Source organism: Motacilla alba, chromosome 1A (assembly GCF_015832195.1).
Source record: "Motacilla alba alba isolate MOTALB_02 chromosome 1A, Motacilla_alba_V1.0_pri, whole genome shotgun sequence".
NCBI lineage: Eukaryota > Metazoa > Chordata > Aves > Passeriformes > Motacillidae > Motacilla > Motacilla alba.
The window spans coordinates 58,047,902-58,069,680 of record NC_052031.1 but is presented as its reverse complement, the minus strand read 5'-3'; the positions used below and the strand labels follow the sequence as shown (position 1 = coordinate 58,069,680).

General features: G+C 49.5%; 1 protein-coding gene and 1 pseudogene across 1 annotated transcript in view; one reads left to right on the top strand and one right to left on the bottom strand.

The window, feature by feature from the left end:
* TRIM24 (tripartite motif containing 24) overlaps positions 1-4,668 on the top strand; it is a 55,372-nt gene extending 50,704 nt beyond the window's left edge. The window contains exons 17-19 of the mRNA XM_038153786.1: positions 744-818; positions 2,019-2,168; positions 3,215-4,668. Coding sequence (XP_038009714.1) covers positions 744-818; positions 2,019-2,168; positions 3,215-3,424 — 435 coding nt within the window. The 3' untranslated portion in view covers positions 3,425-4,668. The remainder of the gene's footprint in view (positions 1-743; positions 819-2,018; positions 2,169-3,214) is intronic.
* A 4,475-nt stretch (positions 4,669-9,143) lies between these two features.
* Positions 9,144-13,351, bottom strand: LOC119708469 (annotated as a pseudogene).
* Positions 13,352-21,779: the final 8,428 nt, after the last annotated feature.

Genomic DNA, 21,779 nt, shown 5'->3' with positions numbered 1-21,779 from the left:
TAATGCATATATAAATGTATAGTATAAGCAGGTCTGAAGGGCTGTAACACAGGGTCAGCTGGAGACATGCAGGTTTGCAGAAAGCACAACTGCAAAGCAGCAAAGCACCCATGGAGCTACATTAGGATTTTATCTCCACGTGTTACCCACCTGTCCAAACCTGAGTGTTCCCATCCTCGGGCTGGATGTACCCTGCAGGTGTCCCTGCAGGGGTGGGATCCACCTGGAAGCTGCCCTGCAGCCTCGGGAGGTCAGTTTGCCATTTGGCCCGGGCTCCAGGAGCATTTTGTACCCTTTTGCAGGCCCATGTGTACCCAGATCAATCACAGCCATCACCACTCCCCCAGCCTTGGAATGCATTAATTATGCAAGCATCCAGACAGTTCCTCCTGCAATTCCCACCTGGTGTTCTTAACTTAGGACAGATCACATCAGTTGTGTGTGTGTGTGTGTGTGTGTGTGTGTGGAGGACAGACTTTGTCACACCATTATTTACATGTGCTCTATTTTGCATTAAATGTAAGTTATAAGCCCTGTAAAGATTCTAATAAGGGATCAGGAAGCATAAAATCACACAGAAGTATTTTTAGAATCTCTTTCAAGGCTCCAGATCCAGTTCAATATATTTGTATACACAAAGAAAAAGGGGGAATACTGAGTTCTGTATTTTCTGTAGTTTGTGATTTTAGAATAAGCCATGTAGGATTCCTGAATTACTTGGGTATCTATTTTTCTTGGCACAGAAGTGTGAAAGACTGCTGCTATACCTCTACTGTCATGAAATGAGTCCTGCCTTTCAAGATCCAGTTCCTCCCACAGTATGTACCTCACTTCTTTCTATTTTATGTTAGCAGCACATTTACCATGTGTCTAGTGGCATTCTAAAGACCATTATCATAAGTCAAATTCCACAGACATTTAACACATTGAACATGTTTAGTTTTATTCAGACTGTCTGAAGGGGGAAGTTAAAAGTTGAAGCATTGGGTTGCAGGGGATTTACTAGTAAAATTCCACAATAACTGATTTTACTTAATACTTCAAAAGTAGTTTTAAAAAGTAAGTTCTAACACTGCTAACTTCATACCCTGAGTTATATCACTTAGAAGGTAAATCGGGATATATTTGGGGTTTCAAACATTACCTGATTTTGAGAATTGGGGTACTCCATAGTACTAGTACGAAATTGAATTTCTTATTGACTTGAAATTTGTTATTTTAAATGGTAAACAGTACCTGGGTGCAGTAGAAGTCCAAAGCTACAAAGAGCTACCACTGTGATCAGATGAAAAGATGTTCTTCATCACAAGGCAGCAGGGAAGGACAAGTCAATGGGGAAAGAGTTCATCAAAAAGTAGTATGTTCCTAGGCAGCCTCTACTCCATTTGAGTAAGAATTCCAAAGAACATTCCACAGAGTTTAATAATAAGAAATGGCACAAGAGATTAATTGATTATTCATATTATCTTCATGTGTTACTAAATTCAGGTATTAAAAACATGAATCCAGTTAGGAGACAGTAGGAGAAAATACAAATATATTACTACTGGCTTTCATTCTTATTTACTTTCTTATTCTTTCTAAAGAAAAAAATTCTTTATCCTACAGCCACAGTTTGGGTATGAAAACCATTGATATCTCTGAAATTTGTCACCGTTTCAAAGGTCTTATTTCGTGTGGTGGTCTTGAGACTGAAACTTAATAGAGAGCTTATTTGACTACACCTGAAAATAACATCCAAGCCAACTGATTGGCTCTATTATATACACTTAGTGGAGGTTTTATGTGTTTCTCTTTGATTTTAAAATAGGTATTGGAAAGAGTACACTTTAGCCAACAAATTGTCATACATCATTGTTATTCCAGAAACTGTCTGCAATAATGTTAAAAGTGCAATTCTTGTATCTTTGAGTTGTATTTTGAAGATGAGACTAAATCTTGCCTACTCCCTCAAATCTAAAGGTTTATAAAACAATGATGAACATGATGGCATTTTGGACTTTTTTTTCCCCACTTAGGTCCCTGATTACTACAAAATAATCAAGAAGCCTATGGACTTGTCAACCATCAAGAAAAGACTTGAAGTGACAAATTCATTCTACACAAAGCCAGAAGATTTTGTGGCTGATTTCAGACTGATTTTCCAAAACTGTGCTGAATTTAATGAGGTTAGAAAAGTAGATACTTTATCAGCTTTGTTGGCTTAGTTGTTTTCAGTATAACTGTAATGGGGGTACAACTTACAACACAAGAATTTATTGTATTAAACTTACTTTGATGATGAGATAAACAGTGCAGTGAAAACATAGATCAGATTTGACACTGCTCTGGCATGAAATAACTCTGCAGTGGAGATCTTTCCATAGAAGGGAGGATGTTGGTAACAAACATAGCTGAAAGGCCAACAGCAGCTAAAGAAAAGGACAATTCTTATCATACAAGTTAATGGTGGGCATTATGATCTAAAAATTGGTTTTGTCCTGCTTGTCAGATCTTAAATTCAGTGGGATTTTCATTCTGGGAGCCCTTATGATTTCAAGATGCATGTAATTGTTATCATCCCCTACTGCACATAAGGGAATATGTGGTGAAATAGGGATTCAGTTTCTGAGTGGACCACAAAATGAGAGAGAATTACAGTTGGGAATAAAGGCTTTTCCAAGTGGCCTGTGTGGGGTTCTCATCCAGTCATCCTGAGAGGTAGGACTGACTCCTACACTGGTGATACCTGCTTCAGGAAACTGGTAGCTGTGGTGGCTGTGGATGACTTTAGGACTGCTAAGTCTTCCATGTTGCAGTCATCATTTACCAAGTAATATTTTCTCCGTTACTAAAAAGATCTCTAAGCTAGAGAAGTTTCTAATAGCCTGAGGGCATATCTGTGTGTTTCACAGCACAACACAACTCTGTCCCCCTGCTCCCACTCCAGTCAGGATTTAAAAGTTTATAGAATCTTTATACAGCTTTGAGTACCCAGACAGTGTGGCTTTTGTGAGTGGCTTCTATGATCACCCATTAGAGAAAAAAATCATTGGTGGTTGTTGGCTGGAAAATCTGCCCTCACTCTGTATTTTTGTGCTCTTTGGGGCCCTGTGCTCCACAGCCATTCCTGCTGATGAGTGATTTTTTTTTGTAGTTTGTACCTAAAAAACCTAATGTGATCTAAGTACAAAGCTATTTCACGATGCACTGATGTTGTTAATTCACCCAACAGCCCGATTCAGAAGTGGCTGATGCTGGCATGAAACTTGAAGCCTACTTTGAAGATCTTCTAAGGAACCTTTATCCTGAGAGAAAGTTCCCTGTACAGCCAAACAGCCAGAGTGAAAAAGATAATCCAGAACTTACCGATGACTCAGATGATGACTTTGTACAGCCCCGGAAAAAACGCCTCAAAGGAGAAGAGCGTCAGTTGCTTAAATGAGCCACATGTGTTACTACAGAAAGTTTTTTAAAAACTGAGAATATTTATCACTGGTATCACTGTTTTGACTTGTAGGTTTGTGAATATTTACTAGACTTTCTACCCCCTATCTGAAAAACAAATCTAATGGAGATCAAGGCATGTGAAGAGCTTCTCTGAAGTTCAAACCTTTCATCTCTTTTCTGGAGCAGCTCAGAAACTGCCATTTGCGTGGGGTGACAGCTGTTTGCTTTGAAGAAGTTTGTATAGAATTGAACTTCAAAATACGACATGAGTTCAACATGTGGCTGAGTTTAAAGAAAATGTGATCTCACCAGACTTTTAATTTTACCAAAGGCATGTGGCGGGCCATAATTTGATCTCTCTGTACTGAATTTAACACAAGCCATGAAAAAAGATGGTGTAATGTTATTGTCCTGCAGTGCTGGTTGGTATAATGGAAGTGTAGTTGCCCCCAAAGAAGTTACTGGAAATTTTTAAATGTAAGGGAGAGGGTATTAAAAATAACTTAAAAAAACCAACAAAACTAAGAAGAGGTATTTGTGTGAGAGTTTCTAATGGAGGAAGTAAAGAACAGAATATTTTGGTTTGAGCAATTTTTCTCACCACCAGCAGGAAACAATGGTATTTCTGTACTAGTTTGTTTAACAGGTGTCTCAAGTGTGATGTACTTCTGTTTAATGAAGTTGGTTGGAAAGTCTTAAGTGGAAAAATGTTTGTTTGCAAAACCAGTCATTTTTGTGAATTTTTAAAGATGGGAGAAAAAGCATCCTTTCCTGTCCACAATCTGTTGTTCTTTTCCCACATTTCTATTTATGTCAGAATGGAACCAGTATTCACTTGGGAGTACACAAGTTTGAATGGAAAGATATTGCTCTTCAGCCCTCCATCTATCCCTGATGACCAGAAAATGAAGATTAATTACCTTATTTTGTTCCATCTACTTTCCAGGAGCTCTGACAATAACCTTGGGATTGTTTCTGCCCTCTGAACACACCTCCAGTGAGACCCACCTGTGAAAGCTTTCCATCAGTTCTGTGGTTCCAGCTGGCTCCCTGAAAAACTCCAAACTTAATGCAAACAAAACTTCATCCGACTCTGACCTTTTAAGGCATCTCTAAGGGCATTGCCTGGGGCTTCATTTCTGTGAGGGAAGATTCCCTTGACTTTAATGCTGCTGCTGGATGATGTCCCTAGGCTGGAAGGGAAGGGGTTTGAGGGGCTGGGACTTACCTGGGGGTGTGTGGGAGCTCCAGGAGGTCGGCACCGGGAATCACTGTCTGAGCCCCTCTGCTAACGCACTATGCCAACATTCCCAGGTAACACCAGCTGTTCCTCAGGGTAATTTTGGGGTGTCAGTGGGGTCTGTCTGGGCTGAAGCATCTCCAGGTGCCTGTTCAGAGCAGCCCCTGGCCGAGGAGCCATGGGCAGGCCTTTATCCACGCCCATCCCAGCGCTGCCCGGGCATCCCAGTGCCCATCCCCGGGATGTGTGTGTGGCACGCTGCCTGCCACGGGCAGGACACTGCAGGCGCAGCTCCTCCCCTGCAAATACCGAGGACAAGAGGTGCTGGTTCCCTTCCTGGAGCTCCCCGCCTCCTCCAGCCCCATGTTCCCAGCCAGCTGGGACACACTGAGGAAACAGCAAGGAACATTCCTGGCAGGGAGCGGGAGTCACCAAGGCCTCCATGCAGCTCTGGGCCAGGAAAGTGGCCCCAGCCTCAGCACCTGCAGTGATTTTGGGCTGTGAACAGTCACCTGCAGGAAATGCCCCTCTGCAGGTGGGACCAGCCCTGACACTCTCCAGAACAACTTTGGCCCTGGACCAAGTGATGCCTCAAGACTTGTCCTGCTCATTTCTCCCTGGAAAGGGACATGGAATGAGCACCTTTACAGCTGATGGGTAAATCCTGGAAAGGGCAGGAAACCAGGGTTATTGGAAGAGTTTTGTGCTGTCATGTGAGGTACCAGCCAGTTCTGCTCTAGAGCCGCTCCTCGTGGCTCTTTCCAACCCGGAATCCCCTGTGCTCCGGAAATAAAGAGCAAACACTTTTCTCTGGCTTTTTAAACCCACGGGTTTCTCCACTGGGGAGTGCGAGCCACAGAGAAAGTGGAGGAGAGAAGGGAGAGCATCAAGTCTCACCCGGCAGATGTCGGATGAGCGGCTGGAGCAGGACCGAGCCCCGGCGGGGCCCCGGTCCCGCACCGGGCGCAGTCCGGACTCGGCCCCAGCGCCCGCCCCGGAGCGGCTCCTCCCGCCCGCGGCGATCCAGCGCCGCTCGTTCCGCGGGAGCGCGAGCTCCCGGGGGCTCGGGCAGGGGGCAGGGGGCGGAGGGCGCTGCTCTGCCCAGGGCGGTGCGGTGACCTCGGCGTTCCGGGCCGGGGGGGCTCCGCATCCCCGGGGCGCTGCGGGGCCGGGCCCGCACGGGAGCGCGCTGCTGCCCGCCAGGGGGCGCTGCGCTCGCGCCGCCGCTCCGTGTCCGCCAGGGGGCGCCCCACGGGCCGGCGCCGCGGGCGGCGCTGAGGGAGCGGCGGCGTCGGGAGGGTCCCGGGGCCGGCACGCGCCCCGCCCGCTTCCAGCCGCGATCCAGCGCCTGCTCCGGGGAACCGCCGCCCTCCTCCGGGTCCGGCACCGGCACAGCTCCGGCTCCCCGCGGCCGCACCGGGACCGTACCCGGAGCCGCGGCGGGACCTCAGCCACACGCCGGCCCAGGCAGGAGCGGCAGCGCCAGGGTCGGCCACAGCGCCCGTCCCGGAGCGGCTCCTCCTGTCCGTGGCCATCCCGGTCCTCACCCCAGCCCAAATTCCGCACCCCGCCCGCCGAGCGAGAAGCGGCTCCGCCTGGGTCCCCTAGCAGACACCGGCAGGACCCGGACCCAGATCTCCGGGCCCGGATCCCGGTACCGACCCCACTTCAGCGTCTCAAGCTCTGCGCAGCGCTCCGAGCGACGATCCCACCCCACCCCGGGCCGAGCATCCACCGCACCAAGCGGAGCGGGCGCGGATCCTCCGGGAGTTATGGGCGGGGCGGAGCCGGCACAGGTGTGAGAGGCGGAGCCGGCAGAGGCGCGTGGGGCCCCAGAGCGCCTGCGCGGGGCGGGGCCGAGGAGATTTAAACCGCAGGGCGGGAACGGTGGAATCATTCTCCCCTCGGGTCTTGCTGCGGGCCGGTGTAGCCCAGGCGGGCTCTGTATCTCACTTTCTCTGTATTTCTACGTTTCTTTTCTTCTGTACTTCATTTTCTCTATACCTCTCCTTTCTCCCTTCCTTCCTCCCCTCCCCCACCCCCCCTATACCATCCCCCCCAACCCCCTCTCCCTCTCCCCCCTAGCTCCCCCCGGCCGGGTCCCCCCCTACCCCTCCATCCCCCTACACACCCCAACCCTACCGCACCTCTCCCTCCTCTCCCTCCTTCCTCCACTCTTCCTTCCCCCCTCACCCCGGCTCCTCCTGTCCCCTCTCCATGATACCTTCCCCCCCACCCCATCCTCCTCCTTCCCCCCAACCTGCTTTCAATCCTTCCCCTCCCTCCTCCAGCCTGCCTTCCCACTAGTGCCCTGCCCTGGTGCCCTGCACACCCCGACCTCCCGCCACCTGCCCTCTGTCCTTGTCACCCTCCCCTCGACCACCTCCTCTGCTCCCCTATTCTCGTTCTCCGTTCCCCGCTCTCCTTCTTTCCCCGCAGCCGCGGGGCTCGGGCACCGGAGAATAAAGCCCAGAGGGCCGGAGCCCGGCGCCCCCCGCCCTCGCTGGAGTCCCCCAACAAGGGGCCGGAGCCACTCGCTGGGTCCCCCCCATACCAGTCTAATACACCGCCCGACACTGCCGGGGTTCCGGGTTTCCCAACATCACACTGCGGGGTCGGGGCTGGGCCCCTCCCCTCAGGAGGGGGTCCTAGGTGGATTGGAGGATGAGGGAGGGCCCCCGGTCCGGAGGGGGCGCCTGGGGGTTGTCGGGGTGGGCCCCCTCCGGGGGAGGGCGGGCCTTTCCCCCTCCAGGCTCCGCCTCCTCCTCCGGACCCCCTCCTCCGGACGGGGTCTACCTCGGCCCTCTCCCGGGGACCCCCTCCTGCGGACCGGGGGTGGGGAAGGGGGGCAAGAGGGGAGGGTCCGTTCGTTTTTCTGGTAATTTTTTTTATGTGCGCTCACGCTGCAGAGCGACGGAACTCCCTCTGCTTCCCCCCCACCCCACCCGCCTCCCTCCCTGCCCCCAGGCCGGAGGAGGGGTCCCCCCGGGAGAGGGCCGGAGCCCGTCCGGAGGAGGCGGTCCGCAGGAGACGGCAGGGTCTGGAGGGGGGAAAGCCCCTCCCCTCTCCGCCCCTCCCCCCGGAGCCCCTCCTTCCGAGGGGTCCCCCCCGCGCCTCACCTGCGCTGCCCGCACAGGGAGCTCCCCCCCGCACCGCGCTCTGGGCGAGCAGATGGCGGCCGAGGAGATTTCCGGGGATTAAATGACCGCGGCCCCGCGCACCTGAGCCGGGCCCGCCCCGCCCCTGAAGCCGCGGCCCCGCCCGGCCCCGCCTCACCGAGCCCCGGCTCCGCCCCGGGTCCGCCTCACGGAGCCCCGGCCTGCCCGGGATGGGGCCGGGCCCATCGCTCGCTGCCCCACCCCTCACACCTGGGCCGAATCGGAGCTGGAACCGGCCCTGGGACCGGGGCTTCGGGTGTGGGCCCTGCCCGTGTCCGCTGGGGGTCCCGGGGCCGGAGGACCGGGGTGGGATTGACGCTGGAATGGGGACCGGGCTCGCCGCGGGCGGGAGGAGCCGCTCCGGGACGGGCGCTGGGGCCGAGCCCGGCGCTGCCGCTCCTGCTCCGGCTGCGGCCCCGCTGGGGCTCCGGGACACCCCAGACCCCGCCGGGCCCCGCAGAGCCGGGGGAATTTGTTTTGAATTTTTTATCCAGCCTAGGCAGATAATTCTCATGGAGAAACCCCAAAAATAAAGTGTACGGGGTCGGGGCATGCTTTAAATTAAAAACCCATGGGGAAAAATAAATCTGTGGAACAGCTCATTTCCAATCCTGCACCGGCTTCTGGGTGATCGGCTGTGATTCCAGCTGCTCCCATAGGATTTTAAGCCTGTGCGTCTCTAATGAAGTGTCAGGTACTGAGCAGGACAGAAAATAATAGGAAAACTCTCTGGATCAGGCAGTGTCCCAAAGAGCTGGCAGTGCCCAGCATTCCTGACTCGAATTTGGAGGTGACAGCCCCCCTTCCATAGTGTTCCTGTGTGTCTGGCACTACACACCATCCCTGCCCAGGGTTTGGGGGTTCCAGCACAGCCCCCCAGCATGTCCCACTGCTTCCTCAAGTTCCCTTTAACCAGGATCATTTTTTGGGGTGGGGGCACCCAAACCCAGCAGAATTGGCTTTAACCAGTTTTAGGGAATCTTCCTCTCCCCTCCTCACTGAATTCCTGCTGCCAAATCCAAGCCTGAGGATCAGATCCTAATCCCCTCAATCCCTCTGAGGAACTGGACTTGGATTTCCCAATCCAGCAGGACAGCAATGCTGTTTCTCCTCACTGTGTATCTGCATTGCAGTAACTGCGTAAGAAATAATTCAAAGAAACTCAGAGAAGGAAGAGACAACAAGGAAGAGCTGCCAGCTCCAACCAAGGGCTGCTCAAACCCCTTCTCAATGATTTGCTTTAATTAACCAATGCAAATGAACCAGTCCAAGCCACATTGATATGGTTTTATTCTTTTTAATCAAATTATAATATATATATATATATATATATATATATACACACACACACATATATATATATATATGCAGAATATAAAAGAACACTTCTAACCCCAAAACTCATCTAGGAGATACACAGGGCAGGGCTGCACTGCACCTCCAAAGTGAGAATTGGGAGAACCGGGAAAGAAAATCCAGGCTGAGATTCCTGGGAGATTGGTGCAGGGATTAAATTCCCCAGAACAAGCCTTGGTCTGAGCTCACACCTGAGGCATGTCATCAGTATCCTCCTGGGCCTTTTCATTAAAAGCAGATTTCCACAGAGAATTAATGAAATACAGAAAATTAAATGGAAATGGAAAGGAGCAGCTCCCTCAGGACAGCAGGCTGCAGCATCCAAAAGAAAATGAACAGAAGGATTATGGATTGGGACCATCCCAAATCCCAAATCCCTTGTGTGGAATACCACTCTGTTTTGCTCTATAAATCACCACTTCTCTTGATGGACAAACCCTTCAGCTTTGCTTCCAATTCACTGAGTTCCCAACTGTGGCCACCGAGATTCTCTGCACCGGGTCCACGGCGGGATCCAGGGAGGCACGCAGGGAATTCCCATGGGAATACTGCCCAGGAAGCTCCCGGGCCTGCCCTGTGCCTGCAGCCCAGAGGGAGATCTCTTCCCACGGCTCCGGCTGCGCTCGGTGCGTCCCGACGGTTCCCACACTGACACCCACAGCTCCCTCCACCCGCTGCCTTGGGGAGTATCCCTGCAGTGCCAGCAGGAAAGGAGCCTCTCAGGGACACGGACTGGGCATTCAGGGGGAGAAAAGGAGTTTCCTGTCTTCACCCTGATCCAGCAGCTGGGTCTGGCGGTCCCTGGTAAAGCCCTGGCAGAGGCCACCTTGTCCAGGGCATCGCTGCCAGAGGCCATTCCTGCAAAATCAGGGGGAAAAAATCCTGGAGCTCCTGGAGTTAGCCAGAAGCTTTGCCAAAAGACTGGAAGAAAAACTCACATCCCCAGCAGACATAAAAACAGAGGGAAAAAATGCAACCTGATGAAAAGAGAAGGGAATGATTGGAACCATTTCAAATGGATAAGAGGAAATGGCCTGACGTGATCCCAGGGGAGGTTTAGGCTGGATATTGGGAAGTCTCACAGTGGAAAGGCTGTCCAGCCCTGGCACAGCTGCTCAGGGCAGTGGTGGAGGCTCCATCCCTGGAGTGATTTAAAGCCGTGTGGATGTGGCACTTGGGGACATGGGACAGTGGTGGCCTCAGCAGCACTGGGGAATGGTTGGGCACCGTGATCTCAGAGGGCTCCTCCAACCTGAAGGATTCCACGATTCCAAGGACACCCTGTACACGGCCAGCACAGACATACCTGTGCCTGCTGCAAGCATCATTTCCCTTCCTCTCCTTCACTTGGCTGCCAAACATTCCCTGGCGACAGAGAACACGGGAGCAGTCCTTGCTGTGGGAGAAGCCAGCAGGATTAGATCCAATTCCCTTCAGAAAGAGCTGTCAGGATGCAGCCAGTCCTATCCCCAGCTGCTTGGGAAGCTCCCAGTCCCTTCCAGCAGCAAGAGAGGGAAATCACCTCGTGCCAAGGGACAATGACATGAGAGCTGTGGGGAGAGAGCAGCAGAAATGGGAGAGGAGCAACACCAGAGCTTTCCAAAGGGAACACCTGCCAGATGAACCCCCAGGACCTGTGGAAAACATTTTCCAGCTGAGCTGTGAGTCCATCTATTCCTGTCTTCCACTCACTGACCTTTCAGCCACAGACAGGAGCTGCTCTGGATGGAAGATCCCCTCTGTGTCCACGGATGTGGCTTTTCCCTTGCTGCCCCCATGGTTTATGGGGAACTAAAGGAGAAGAAAAGGATTGAACAGGGAATAAAATATCCATAAATACAGCAGATATGGCCACATGCACTCACTGAGGTCATAGAACAAATAATATCCCAAGCTATTGTGATTAAATTCCCTTTTAGCTGGAAAAAGCAAGAGGAAGCATTCCTGATGCCCATCTCTGACACCTTCCCTTTGCAATACCTGTCACCCTGGAGTGCCAGGACAACACGGATTGGCTTCCCACTGACACAGGGCAGGGACAGATGTCATCTTGGGAAGAAATTGCTCCCTGTGAGGGTGGTGAGGCCCTGGCAGAGGTTGCCCAGAGAAGCTGTGGCTTCCCCCTGGATGTGTCCAAGGCCAAGATGGATGAGGCTTGGAGCAACCTGGGATAGTGGAAGGTGTCCCTGCCCATGGAACTGGATGGGCTTTAAGGTCCCTTCCCACTCAAACCATTCCAGGATTCCAGTCACTTTAATCCTGATTCCAGGATTGTATGATTCTACACAAGACAACCGGTGGTCAGCTTTGAGCTGGGAAGTTTAGGCAGTCAACTAAATGATCAAATTAAGTCCAAGCCACTGATGTTTTAGGGAATGGCAACCTCTAGACAGTGAAAGACACTTAGAAAGTCAAGGAAAGTGCCCAAATTAGCAAATAGCCCAAGGCTGTGGTGTCTGAATATTGGATTACAATGAGGTGAACCACACACCTGACCAGAGACTTGCAGGCTGGGACACTGCTGCATCTTCCCAGTATGGAATTCCCCGAATAACTCTGTTATAGATCCTGTTTCTATTTCTCCTGAAAGGAAAATGACAATAATAATTATTAATAAAAATTAAAAGGCCACATGTTATAAACAGATATCCATGTAGCTATCCTACATACAAAATATTACATGTGTAGAGACTCAGTTAAACACTGAACTTGGCTGAAAGTTTCAAAACTATGAGGGAAAACTGCTTTTCATCCTGAGATTTGTTCATGCTGTGGATAAGAAGTCCAAGTGTGTTTATGAAGATGCTGAAGAGCTGAAATTAGTTGTTTTCATTTTTGGATTACCAGAGGAATAGGGAGATGGTGAAGCCTGGTTTTGTTTTCCCTAAACATATCACCGACATAATAAACCAGACACATCAAAAAATTGACAACTCTGAGTCTTGCATCATGACTAAAAGGGTTAAAAAGTATTTCTGCAGCTTTTAAAATAAAAGCAATTATTCAAGAGGAGTCCTAGAGGTTTTTCATCCAACCAAGACTTGTTCTACGTGGTTCCATGCAAAGATAAGCTAATGGGAAAACGCCACCCTATTGTATTTGCAGGGTGCCCCACGGCAGGAAGGAATGATGAGTCTGACTCCATGTTCTCAGAAGGCTAATTTATTATTTTACGATAGTATATTATATTAAAGAATACTATACTAAACTATACTAAAGAATACAGAAAGGATACTTACAGAAGGCTAAAAGATAATAATAAATCTCGTGACTCTCTCTCCAGAGTCTGACACAGCTTGACCCTTACTGGCCAATAAGTCAAAACAATTCACATGAAACCAATGAAACAATCACCTATTGGATAAACGATCTCCAAACACATTCCAAAGCAGCAAAACACAGGAGAAGCAAATCAGATAATTATTGTTTTCCTTTTTCTCTGAAGCTTCTCAGCTTCCCAGGAGAAGAATCCTGGGCAAAGGGATTTTTCCAGAAAATATGACTGTAACACCACCCCAATAACTGAGCTTAAGCAGGAAAGAGAAATAATAAAATGCTGACCTTGAAGCAGCTTTTACAGCTCTTTAGAGCCAGTGGTGATCTGGATGATCTCTGACCACTGCAGGTGGAATTCCGTGGCTGTAGTGAAACCCTGGGAACCAGTTTGGCATCCTCAGCCTGAAGGAAAACCTAACTGAGCAGTGCCAGGAGAGCTCATGCCATTCATTAACCCCCAGTAATTAGTATTTCCTGCCTTGTGGAGAGGTGCCTGTATCATTCCATGCACATTTCATAGACCTTGCACAAGTTGGTACCTCTGAACAGAACTGAAATTCTGCTCCAAGAAAAAGCTCCAACATCCCTTTCGTGTGTTTTATGGAAATATCCTCCCCTTCAGCTCAGTCCTGTGCTGATGCATTTTGCCTTTTCCCATCACAAGTCATGTGACACCTCCAATCACCTTTACTGCCCTTTGGAGACCTTCCAAATTCACCACAATGCTTCCAGGCAGCAGAAACAAATCTGTGGAATATCTTGGGTTAAAGTTCCAGAACATCCTTACCAGGATTTTGTCAGCTTTGGTTTCACTGATGCCTTTAATGTTCAGCAGCTCCTCTGGTGCATAAGCCACGGCTTCCAACTGTGTGAAATCCATCTTCTTCCACATCCATCTTGTGCCACATTGCTGGGAGGGAGGGGGAAAAAGGACACCTGTTAGTATTTTTGGATTGTTTTGGGTTTTTCCCCAGAACACAAGTAAGAATTTGGCAAAGATGCCTGCATATTCTTACTTGTTTCAAAGGAAAAGACTTTAGGTTGGCTATTATGAGGGACTTCTTCCCTGTGAGGGTGCTGAGGCTCTGGCACAGGGTGCCCAGAGAAGCTGGGGCTGCCCCTGGATCCCTGGCAGTGTCCAAGGTCAGGGTGGACAGGGCTTGGAGCAAGCTGGGATAGTGGAAGGTGTCCCTGCCCGTGGCAGGGGGTGGAGCAGGATGAGCTTTTAAGGTCCCTTCCACCCCAAACCATTCCAGCATCCCACAGCTCCAGCTCTGGTGGGGCCCCGCTGGAGCCAGCAGTGCCTCCCGGGTCTCCCCGCCCGCGGTCTGGAGTTCCCTTACGGTGCCCAATTCCAGCCCTTTGTTCCGTGCCCCTCACAGCCCCGCCGCGTTCCGGGAGCGGGAAGCGGCGCCGGGAATGCGATGGGAACGCTGCGGGAGCCCGCCCCCCTCGGGCTGTGTGGAGCTTGCTTCTTATGCCTCTGCTCTTCCTTCCTTTTTTCCCCTTTTCCTTTTGTCCTCCCCCACTTTTTCCTTCTGTTTTCTCCTGTATGGAAAATCGCACTATGAAAAGCCGGTGTCTATAAAGGAGACAGAGAAGTCTCGCCACTTTATTACAAACCCTTCAAGCCAGGCTGTTTTTCCATGGCTTCCTGCTCTAATCTAAAAGATTTATAAGCTTTACTACAAAAAAAGTTCAAATCCACAGCAAAATACCTAGAATCCAATTATATCAGCAAAATAACTTATTTTTCTCATGCACCACATCACAGGTCCTGGTAGGACCATCAAGTGGTAGGGATGCAGTGTGGAGCAGGGAAAAATTAGGATCATTTCTCCAATTCCTGTGCTCTTGGTGAGGCTGGGAAAAATAAGAAGAATTTCGTTTACACTAAAAGATTGGAGTCTGTTTTTAGTGACTGGCAGACAAAACTCGTAGGGAAACATTTCCACCTCAGCACAGGCAAACCATAAATAGCAGGATGGAATCTTGGAACAGAAATTATCAGGTGTAAGCACAGCTCACAGGAGAGGAGGATCTCTCTTCTCCTAGGATAGATGTTGTCCCTGTTTCCCTGCCTTTCACATCCTCAACAGCAATTTTTCGTTATGAGTAACATGTAAGAAAAGAGAAATTCCAAGTGAAATTTGCCAGGATGACAGCCCTGGGACAGACATTTTCCCTGCTGTGCTCCTGCTCTTCTCAGAGTAGCCAGGAGACCCCAAATTAGCACAAAGAGCCACCCCTCAGTACTACAGTTATTTACACCGCAGCTCTTGGCTGCAGACAAGTGTCCTGGAAGCCCCAGCAGGAGCACAACCTTCAGCACAGGCCCTTTGCACAGTCCAGGTGCACACTAAGCACACACTCAAACCCTCCCTCCAAACTCAGTTACCTTCTGGATGCCACAAAAGAAGGAAATCCAGCCTAACTGGGATTTCCTCCCCATCCCGGCCTGCAGGGCACTGCTGGACAAGGGCAGCGCTCCCTCCCTGGCCTGCTGGGTTCAGTTTGACTGCTCCAGTCTCTCCCCCACTGTGGAATTACAGCTGAAATATTACACATACAGCAAATTCTTTTTGAATTAAAAAGATAACACTTCACTCAACTAGAGAAAAAAAAAAAAAAGTGAGATCTGCTATATTTCCCTAAACCAGGCAACACAATTCAAGACAAACAAAAAAGCCTTTTCAGTTTGGGTAAAAAAGAATCTTTCATTCCACTTTTTCACCATTATCAAAAATCTACCATATTAATTTTGTCTCTCTTCAAACAAAAAGCCAATTCAACTTTGAGAATCGTATATTCTAGTGTCCCAAGATACCACATAAGTGCATTTCTCTTCCCCTGTGCCCCAAATATATCTTAGAATAGAACCATCCAAACTCACTTTTCCTGGGAACCTGCAGAATTCTGTGTCAGCAGCTCAGCATTGCCTGATGAAAACCCCACAGACTTCCAGTGGGTTCTACCTGCTTGGATTTTCAATTCCCTGCCCTGGCATCTGGGGCAGTTGTTTCCACTGGGCAGGACAGGGAAGGGTTCACACCTCACGTCTCCCTGAGCTGCCATCGGAGTCTTTGGGTGCCGCTGTGTCAGCCCCAGGCCCTAAAGCAGCATTTCCTTCCTTCCAGAGCTGCCTCACAGCGCCCAGAATGCCCCCGATCAAACCCCACAGCTCTGGTTTGCTGGCTTGCTCCCAGCCCTAAGGGATTTCACTGAAACAAGGGCTGAAAGTCTTCCTCAGACGAGGAAGAACATTTAAGTGTGTCTGAGCAATCCCTCAGCTCTATCTCTTTCTCTCCCTTCCTTCTGCTCATCTCCTCGCTGCCTCACACGCAGCGCCCACCTGGCCGGTTCCCTCATGTGGTCCCACAGAATTCCCAGCAAACAGGAGATGCACATCCCTCCCTCACCCTGCATGTGCTCTGGGGGGGTCACAGAGCAGGAGAGAGCACACCTGGAATGCCCAAAAACTGCTCAGCTTTGCTGCTTCAAGGACTTTCACATCCAGAGAACTGAGCCGTCCCACATATAAACACCGCATTTGATACAAATCTGACAAGGATTTGATTTGGCTGCCAGCGCTGCGGCTGGCTCCACACTGACAGACAAGGCTGCTGCCAGCTGCCATTCCAGCAGCTCCCGGGGACATGAACCCCCCCCCACACCTCCCACCTCCCCAGCCCGAGTCCACCCAGCACTCCCAGGGTGGCTGGCAGCGGGAATTCTCCCTGCTGGCCCTGCCTGGCAAACCCTGCCTCCAGCCACCTCTCTCACCTCCAGCGAAAGAGGAGCTGCATCCTGCTGGCTGCTGCCGGCGCCGCTAGCCCCACAGCCTGTGTCCCCGCACCGGGAAACAGCGCTGAAAGCACTGGCTCGGGGTCGGGATCGCGTTCAGGCAGCCGAACAGAGGGAGCGCAATTCTCCCGGGCCGCCGTTTTTCCCTTGTCAAGGCGCATGCGCACGATGCCGCCATCTTTGGTGCGGCACCACGTGATTTCCGCCCTTTGTCGCCACCCTGGGTGCTGGCGGAAGTCATCTCCGGCTCAGCCGCCATCTTTGGTGTAGTACAGTTAAGGCCCCCCCGCTGCTCACACGGGCGTCTGTCCTTCTGGCTGCCTGAAATCCCCACACCCGACTCTTACGCCGACCCAGCGCTTTCTGAGCGATTTTTCGCGGTGTTTCCCGGTGTGAGGACACGGGTGGTGGCGACAACGGCGCCGGGGGCTGGTGAGAGCCGCGCGAACGGCAGCAGGCAGCCAGGAACGCCTCTGTCGAGGTCCCGCCATGTCTGCCATTTTGAGTGTGGCTCAACTCCGACCGGCCATCTGCCGCGTCCTGTCACCTGATTTTTGCCACTTTTGCCATCTTGGGAGTGGCGAACTGCGTCCTTTTCGCGCCGCCATGTTGAGAGGGGCACACGGGCAGCTCTACCCGCACCGCGCCCGCCCGGTGTCCCCAGCCCGTGTCTCTGCCGCCCGGCACAACCGGCGCCACGGCTGTCATTCTTCTCAGTCACCGCCCTCCACTCTTTCTGTCACCTGGCCCCGCTCATGGCCCTGACTCTTCGCACTCCTAACTCTCCTTCCCCCCTCCACTCTATTTCCAGACATGGCCGCGCTCGGTCCCGGCTCTTGCCCTTCTCATGCTCGGCAGCCACGCCAGTGTCCCGTGTCACCCAGCCGGGGACAGTCAGGGACGGTCAGGGCGCTGTGCCGGGGGCGGCAGTGCCGCTCTCTGCCGCCAGGCGGCAGCACCACCGCACAGCTCAGCCGGGGGCTGCGACAGTGAGGGGTGGAGAGAAAGCGGAGAGAAAAGTTGGGATAGAGCCCTTTTTATTTCCTTCACCCCAATCACCTTTTCTTACGTTTCCAGGCATTTGATTGCTTCATTCACATATAAAAACGTTATGTCATTACTTTCAAACCCTATAGATCTCTACTCAAAGCTTCTTACATTTCCTGTATATAATAGATAGGGTTTATTTTGAAATGAATTTATATATAAATAAGTATTACTTGTCAATATATGAAAAACGAAAATCTTGACAGGTTTTAATATTCTATACACACCCCCTCCCTGTGAATTTTCTTCCCCGCTGGGGGAAGGCACCCAGCATGAGCCCCCTCATTCCCCACTCACCTGCTCCTCCACAGCATCCTGACTCTCCTGGGGACATTGGGGGGCCCCAAATGACATCGGCTCTGAGCCCCCGACTCTCCACCTCCTCCCCCACCTCCGAAGAAGGGTGAGTCAAAACGAGTCAAACTGCCCTGGAGAGCAGCACGTTGCTTTAACAATTTATATGTGTACATCCTCCCCAAAAGGATTCTCTCAACCGTAATAATAAAGGGGGTCAGCCCTCAGAAGGGTTGAAGTTCCATCCCAGCCCTGGTGCCACAGGTTGGTGACTGCTCCACCTGAGCAGGCAGGGAAAGCCTGGACTGCCTTGGCTCAAATCAAACCAAATTCAATCCCTGTGCTCTGAAGGGGTAGAGAAGTTTCCCCATTATGGACAACAGGTTGATCTCCCCACAAGAATTAATGCATCACCTGCTCCTGGCTTGTTCCTTCCCTGTCACACAGCTATTTTCATTGGTCATGAACAAATGCATTTCAAGAGTTTTAAATATTACTGACCAAGTTTTTTGGGCTTTTTTTTTTTTTTTTAACAACCAAGAAAATACCATGGACAGGAGACAATTCCATTAGAACAGTCTCTGAATTTCCAGTATTTGAAAGGAAAACTAATAGGATAAGTGCAGGAGCATATAGCTATTACCAATAGAATCAGTAAGTTTCCCAATATTGCTTTTGGTATTTCATGGAAAAAAACCCATTCAGCCCAAGACTTCTCATCCTTACCTTCTTTCCCTAACAAACACAATTTCACAACAAATTAGCTCGATCTGGGTCACTTTCCCTTAATTTCCACCCGTGTCCAGAATCCTGGCAGGAGCTTGGGGAGCAGAAGAGTCTCTTTGTGACTTGGCTGCGGTCAGTTGTTCAAACCAGGCCAGCCCCCCTGCCAGCTCACAGGCGGCAGCTTTCGCCTCCCCTGCCCCAGCAGTGACTCCTCCCCTGGGCTCTGAAGCTGCTCCTCCAGCAGAGACAGAAGGATCCACCCAGTGCCGTGCTGGGGAAGGCGAGATTGTGGAGAAGCATGACAGTGTCAGCCCTTGAGATTAAAGATAAGAAGAACAACGTGAGGAAATGACAAAAAAAAAAAAAAAAAAAAAAAAAAAAAAAAAAAAAAAAAAAAAAAAGTGTCCAGTTTGACTTAGGCTCCTTCAGATGGCATTTCATGGTTCTGCAGTCTGTACTTACTCTGAGTTAAAAAAATAATCCCCTCACAGGACTGTTAACTTCTCCATTAAGCCTCTTTTGTTATTAAGATTTAGGGATTTATTACATCCACCTTTAGTTCCTGTAACCTTCCTAGTTACTCCTCTGTTTAAAAAAAGGGGGGTAATAGATAAAGAGTGACCAACTCAACTATAACCATTTCCTTTTCAGTATTTCCTAACATCAAGTACCTTGCACTGGAGAAGAAAGAACAGCTTGTTTCTACACATCCAAATTTCTTCAAGTTTTAGTATCATCTGTTTCTTTGTAATTAAGAGAAGTGTTCTGTACAGCACAATGAATAAAATAGTCACATTTTCAGAAGACAAAATTGCACGGGGACAGACAGCAAAACTGCCTCCAGAGTCAATTTGGGCACACATTTCCCTCTTTGTGCTCTGAGCTTTCTTTTGTGTCACACCTGAAATTCTGAGGTTTTTAGTACTCTGCTCCAGTTCTTCCCTCTCCTGTCAGTGCTGCTGTCACATGAAAAGAGAGGAATTTTCTTTAGCACTGGATGTCAGCCTTAACACCACAAGAAGTGGTTCAGCAGGCAAGAAACCTGTCTGCTGCTTCCACGACTGCTGAGGCGAAGGATGCCAACTCACTGAGAGAGTTGCCATGTCCTTCCTTTGCTCAGAGCTTACACTGGGACAAGCAGCACAAAACCCAGCAGATCAGAGCCACCTATACACAAAATTTTCCAGTGTGAACCATACAAAACAAAAGAGCGTGCCCCAAAGCCCACAGCACACAACATCCCAAATTATAATTCAGAATTGTTCTGTGCAACACTCACCCTTTACAAAATGAGACCCAGACCCATGCCAGGGGTCTCAGGTACATGGCAAACTGACACCATGGGCACATCTCCATAAGGACAACGCACCTTTGCAGGCACCTGCCTCGTGTGACACTGCTCCCAGCAGGCTGGGGAGACCCCCCTGTCCCTCTTAGCCCTCCCTGCCCTGGCTGGGGTGCAGAGTGTCCCCCACACCCTCGTCTGGCTGGGACAAACCCACGGAACACCTGCGTTCAACACCGACTGATCTCCTCCACCACTTCCTGCCAGGAGACTGAACCAGCAGCCTGATGGGTTTCAATCCTAATTTAGGATTGATTTGGCCTCTACTTTCTTTCTCTTCCCCTTCTCTACAACCCTTTCCTTCAATTTGCTCTTCCAGCCCCTTAGTTCTGTCTAAAACAATGCATCTAAACAATAATACAGATAATATATCAAGTTCAGATAAAGGCACTGAAATCAGCAGTTCCAATGCTACAACCTTCTTATAGATAACAGAAGTTTCCTAAGAACTCTCCTGGAACAGGGAAAGAGGAGAAACCATGTAGACTTTCAATGCAATACTCTAGCAAGAGATTTAGTCTTCTATTTTAGTCTTAAAAATCACATGCATAATTATAGAATACTTTATTGTGAAAACAATATTTTTGTCAAAAGCCAACCCAGACAGTTTACCTTCAACTGCTATAAAATATCTACTTTATATCTATCCATATATGTGTGTGTGTATATATATATACACACACACATGATGATTTTCTGTAATCTTCTTACAATCTTCTTACAGCCATTTTAAGTCTGCTTTGCTTCACAGGTGCTTTTCTGCCAAAGGCATTCTCATCTTTTTTGATCCTAAATAAAGTTTTGGAAAGCTGAGTTTCATGAGACCTGATTCATATTTTGATTATTCTTAACTTGGAGTTTCCCTTGAAACAAAATCAGTGAGTAAACCCAACATGGCCTTGAAGGGCCATAAGAGCCCAGATATCCAATCCCCAATTCCCTCAGGATTTGTTTATTGAAGCTTTTCAGGGTTAATTTAGCAAACTTAAAGTTTTGATGATGTCATGATCAAAACAACAAGAAATCTGTGAAAAAGAAACTTAACTAAGGCTGGCTAAAAGTGGTCCCTGCTGATGACTAATTGATACAACTCATTACAAAAGGAGGTAGGATTGATTCAATACTCACAAATCCATCTTGCCAAGATCAGAGTTCTCTGCCCACCGAGGACCCAGCAGGGACATTTCTCCCACTCTCCAGTGGAGACCTTCTCCCTCCACATCCAGGGAGCTGCAGCCACTCAGGAAACACCAACTTAGTCCTGGGCTGGGAACAAGAGAGGGACATAGAATATTTTTTAGTCATTCCAAGCTCAGCAGTGTCCAGACTTGGGAGAAAGCACTTCTCACACCACTCTTGGAATTTTCTTCCCTGTCCCTTCCAGCTTTGGAAGGTTTCTGTGGGAGCCTTACTTTTGCAGTTCAGAAGCTGCACATCCCTAAAACATTCCCTGGGGAACATGAAGCTTCCCTCGTGCATTTCATTTCTTTATCCCAAATATTCTCCCCAATTATCCACAATCTAGAAAGAAAAGAAGGAGGACCAATTAATTCTGACATAAGGAATGTTGATTATCCCAACACACTTCCAGGTGAAAAAACATTTCTGCCACTCTAACAGATCCACTTTATATTGTCTCAATTAAATGTTAATCATTTAAATATTGTCGTAAGAATCTTAGGGACACAACACTTGGAATTTCTCAAAAATGGCTCAGCTTTGCTACTTGAAGGACTTTCACACCCAGGGAACTGAGTGGTCCCAGATATAAACACCACATTTGATGCAAATCTGATATAAATTTGATATTGTTTGGCTACTAAGCTTTTCCAAAAGCTGTGTAGTCAAGGTTGGAAATCCTTGCTGAGGATTTTCCATGTCACATCTGGACTTAACCTGGGGAAAACCCTGCTCTGAGGACTTGGCTTAAAAGAGGTTGCACTTGATGTAATAGACACAGAATTCCTTTGTGATTTGATTTGTCCTGCACCTCCAAACACATTAAAAGAATGAAGTGCAGAGTCCTGAGGCTCAATTATTCTCATTCTCCTCATATCTCTCAGGTACATGTGCATTTGGGCCTCTTCTAAAGGTCTGTAAAGGA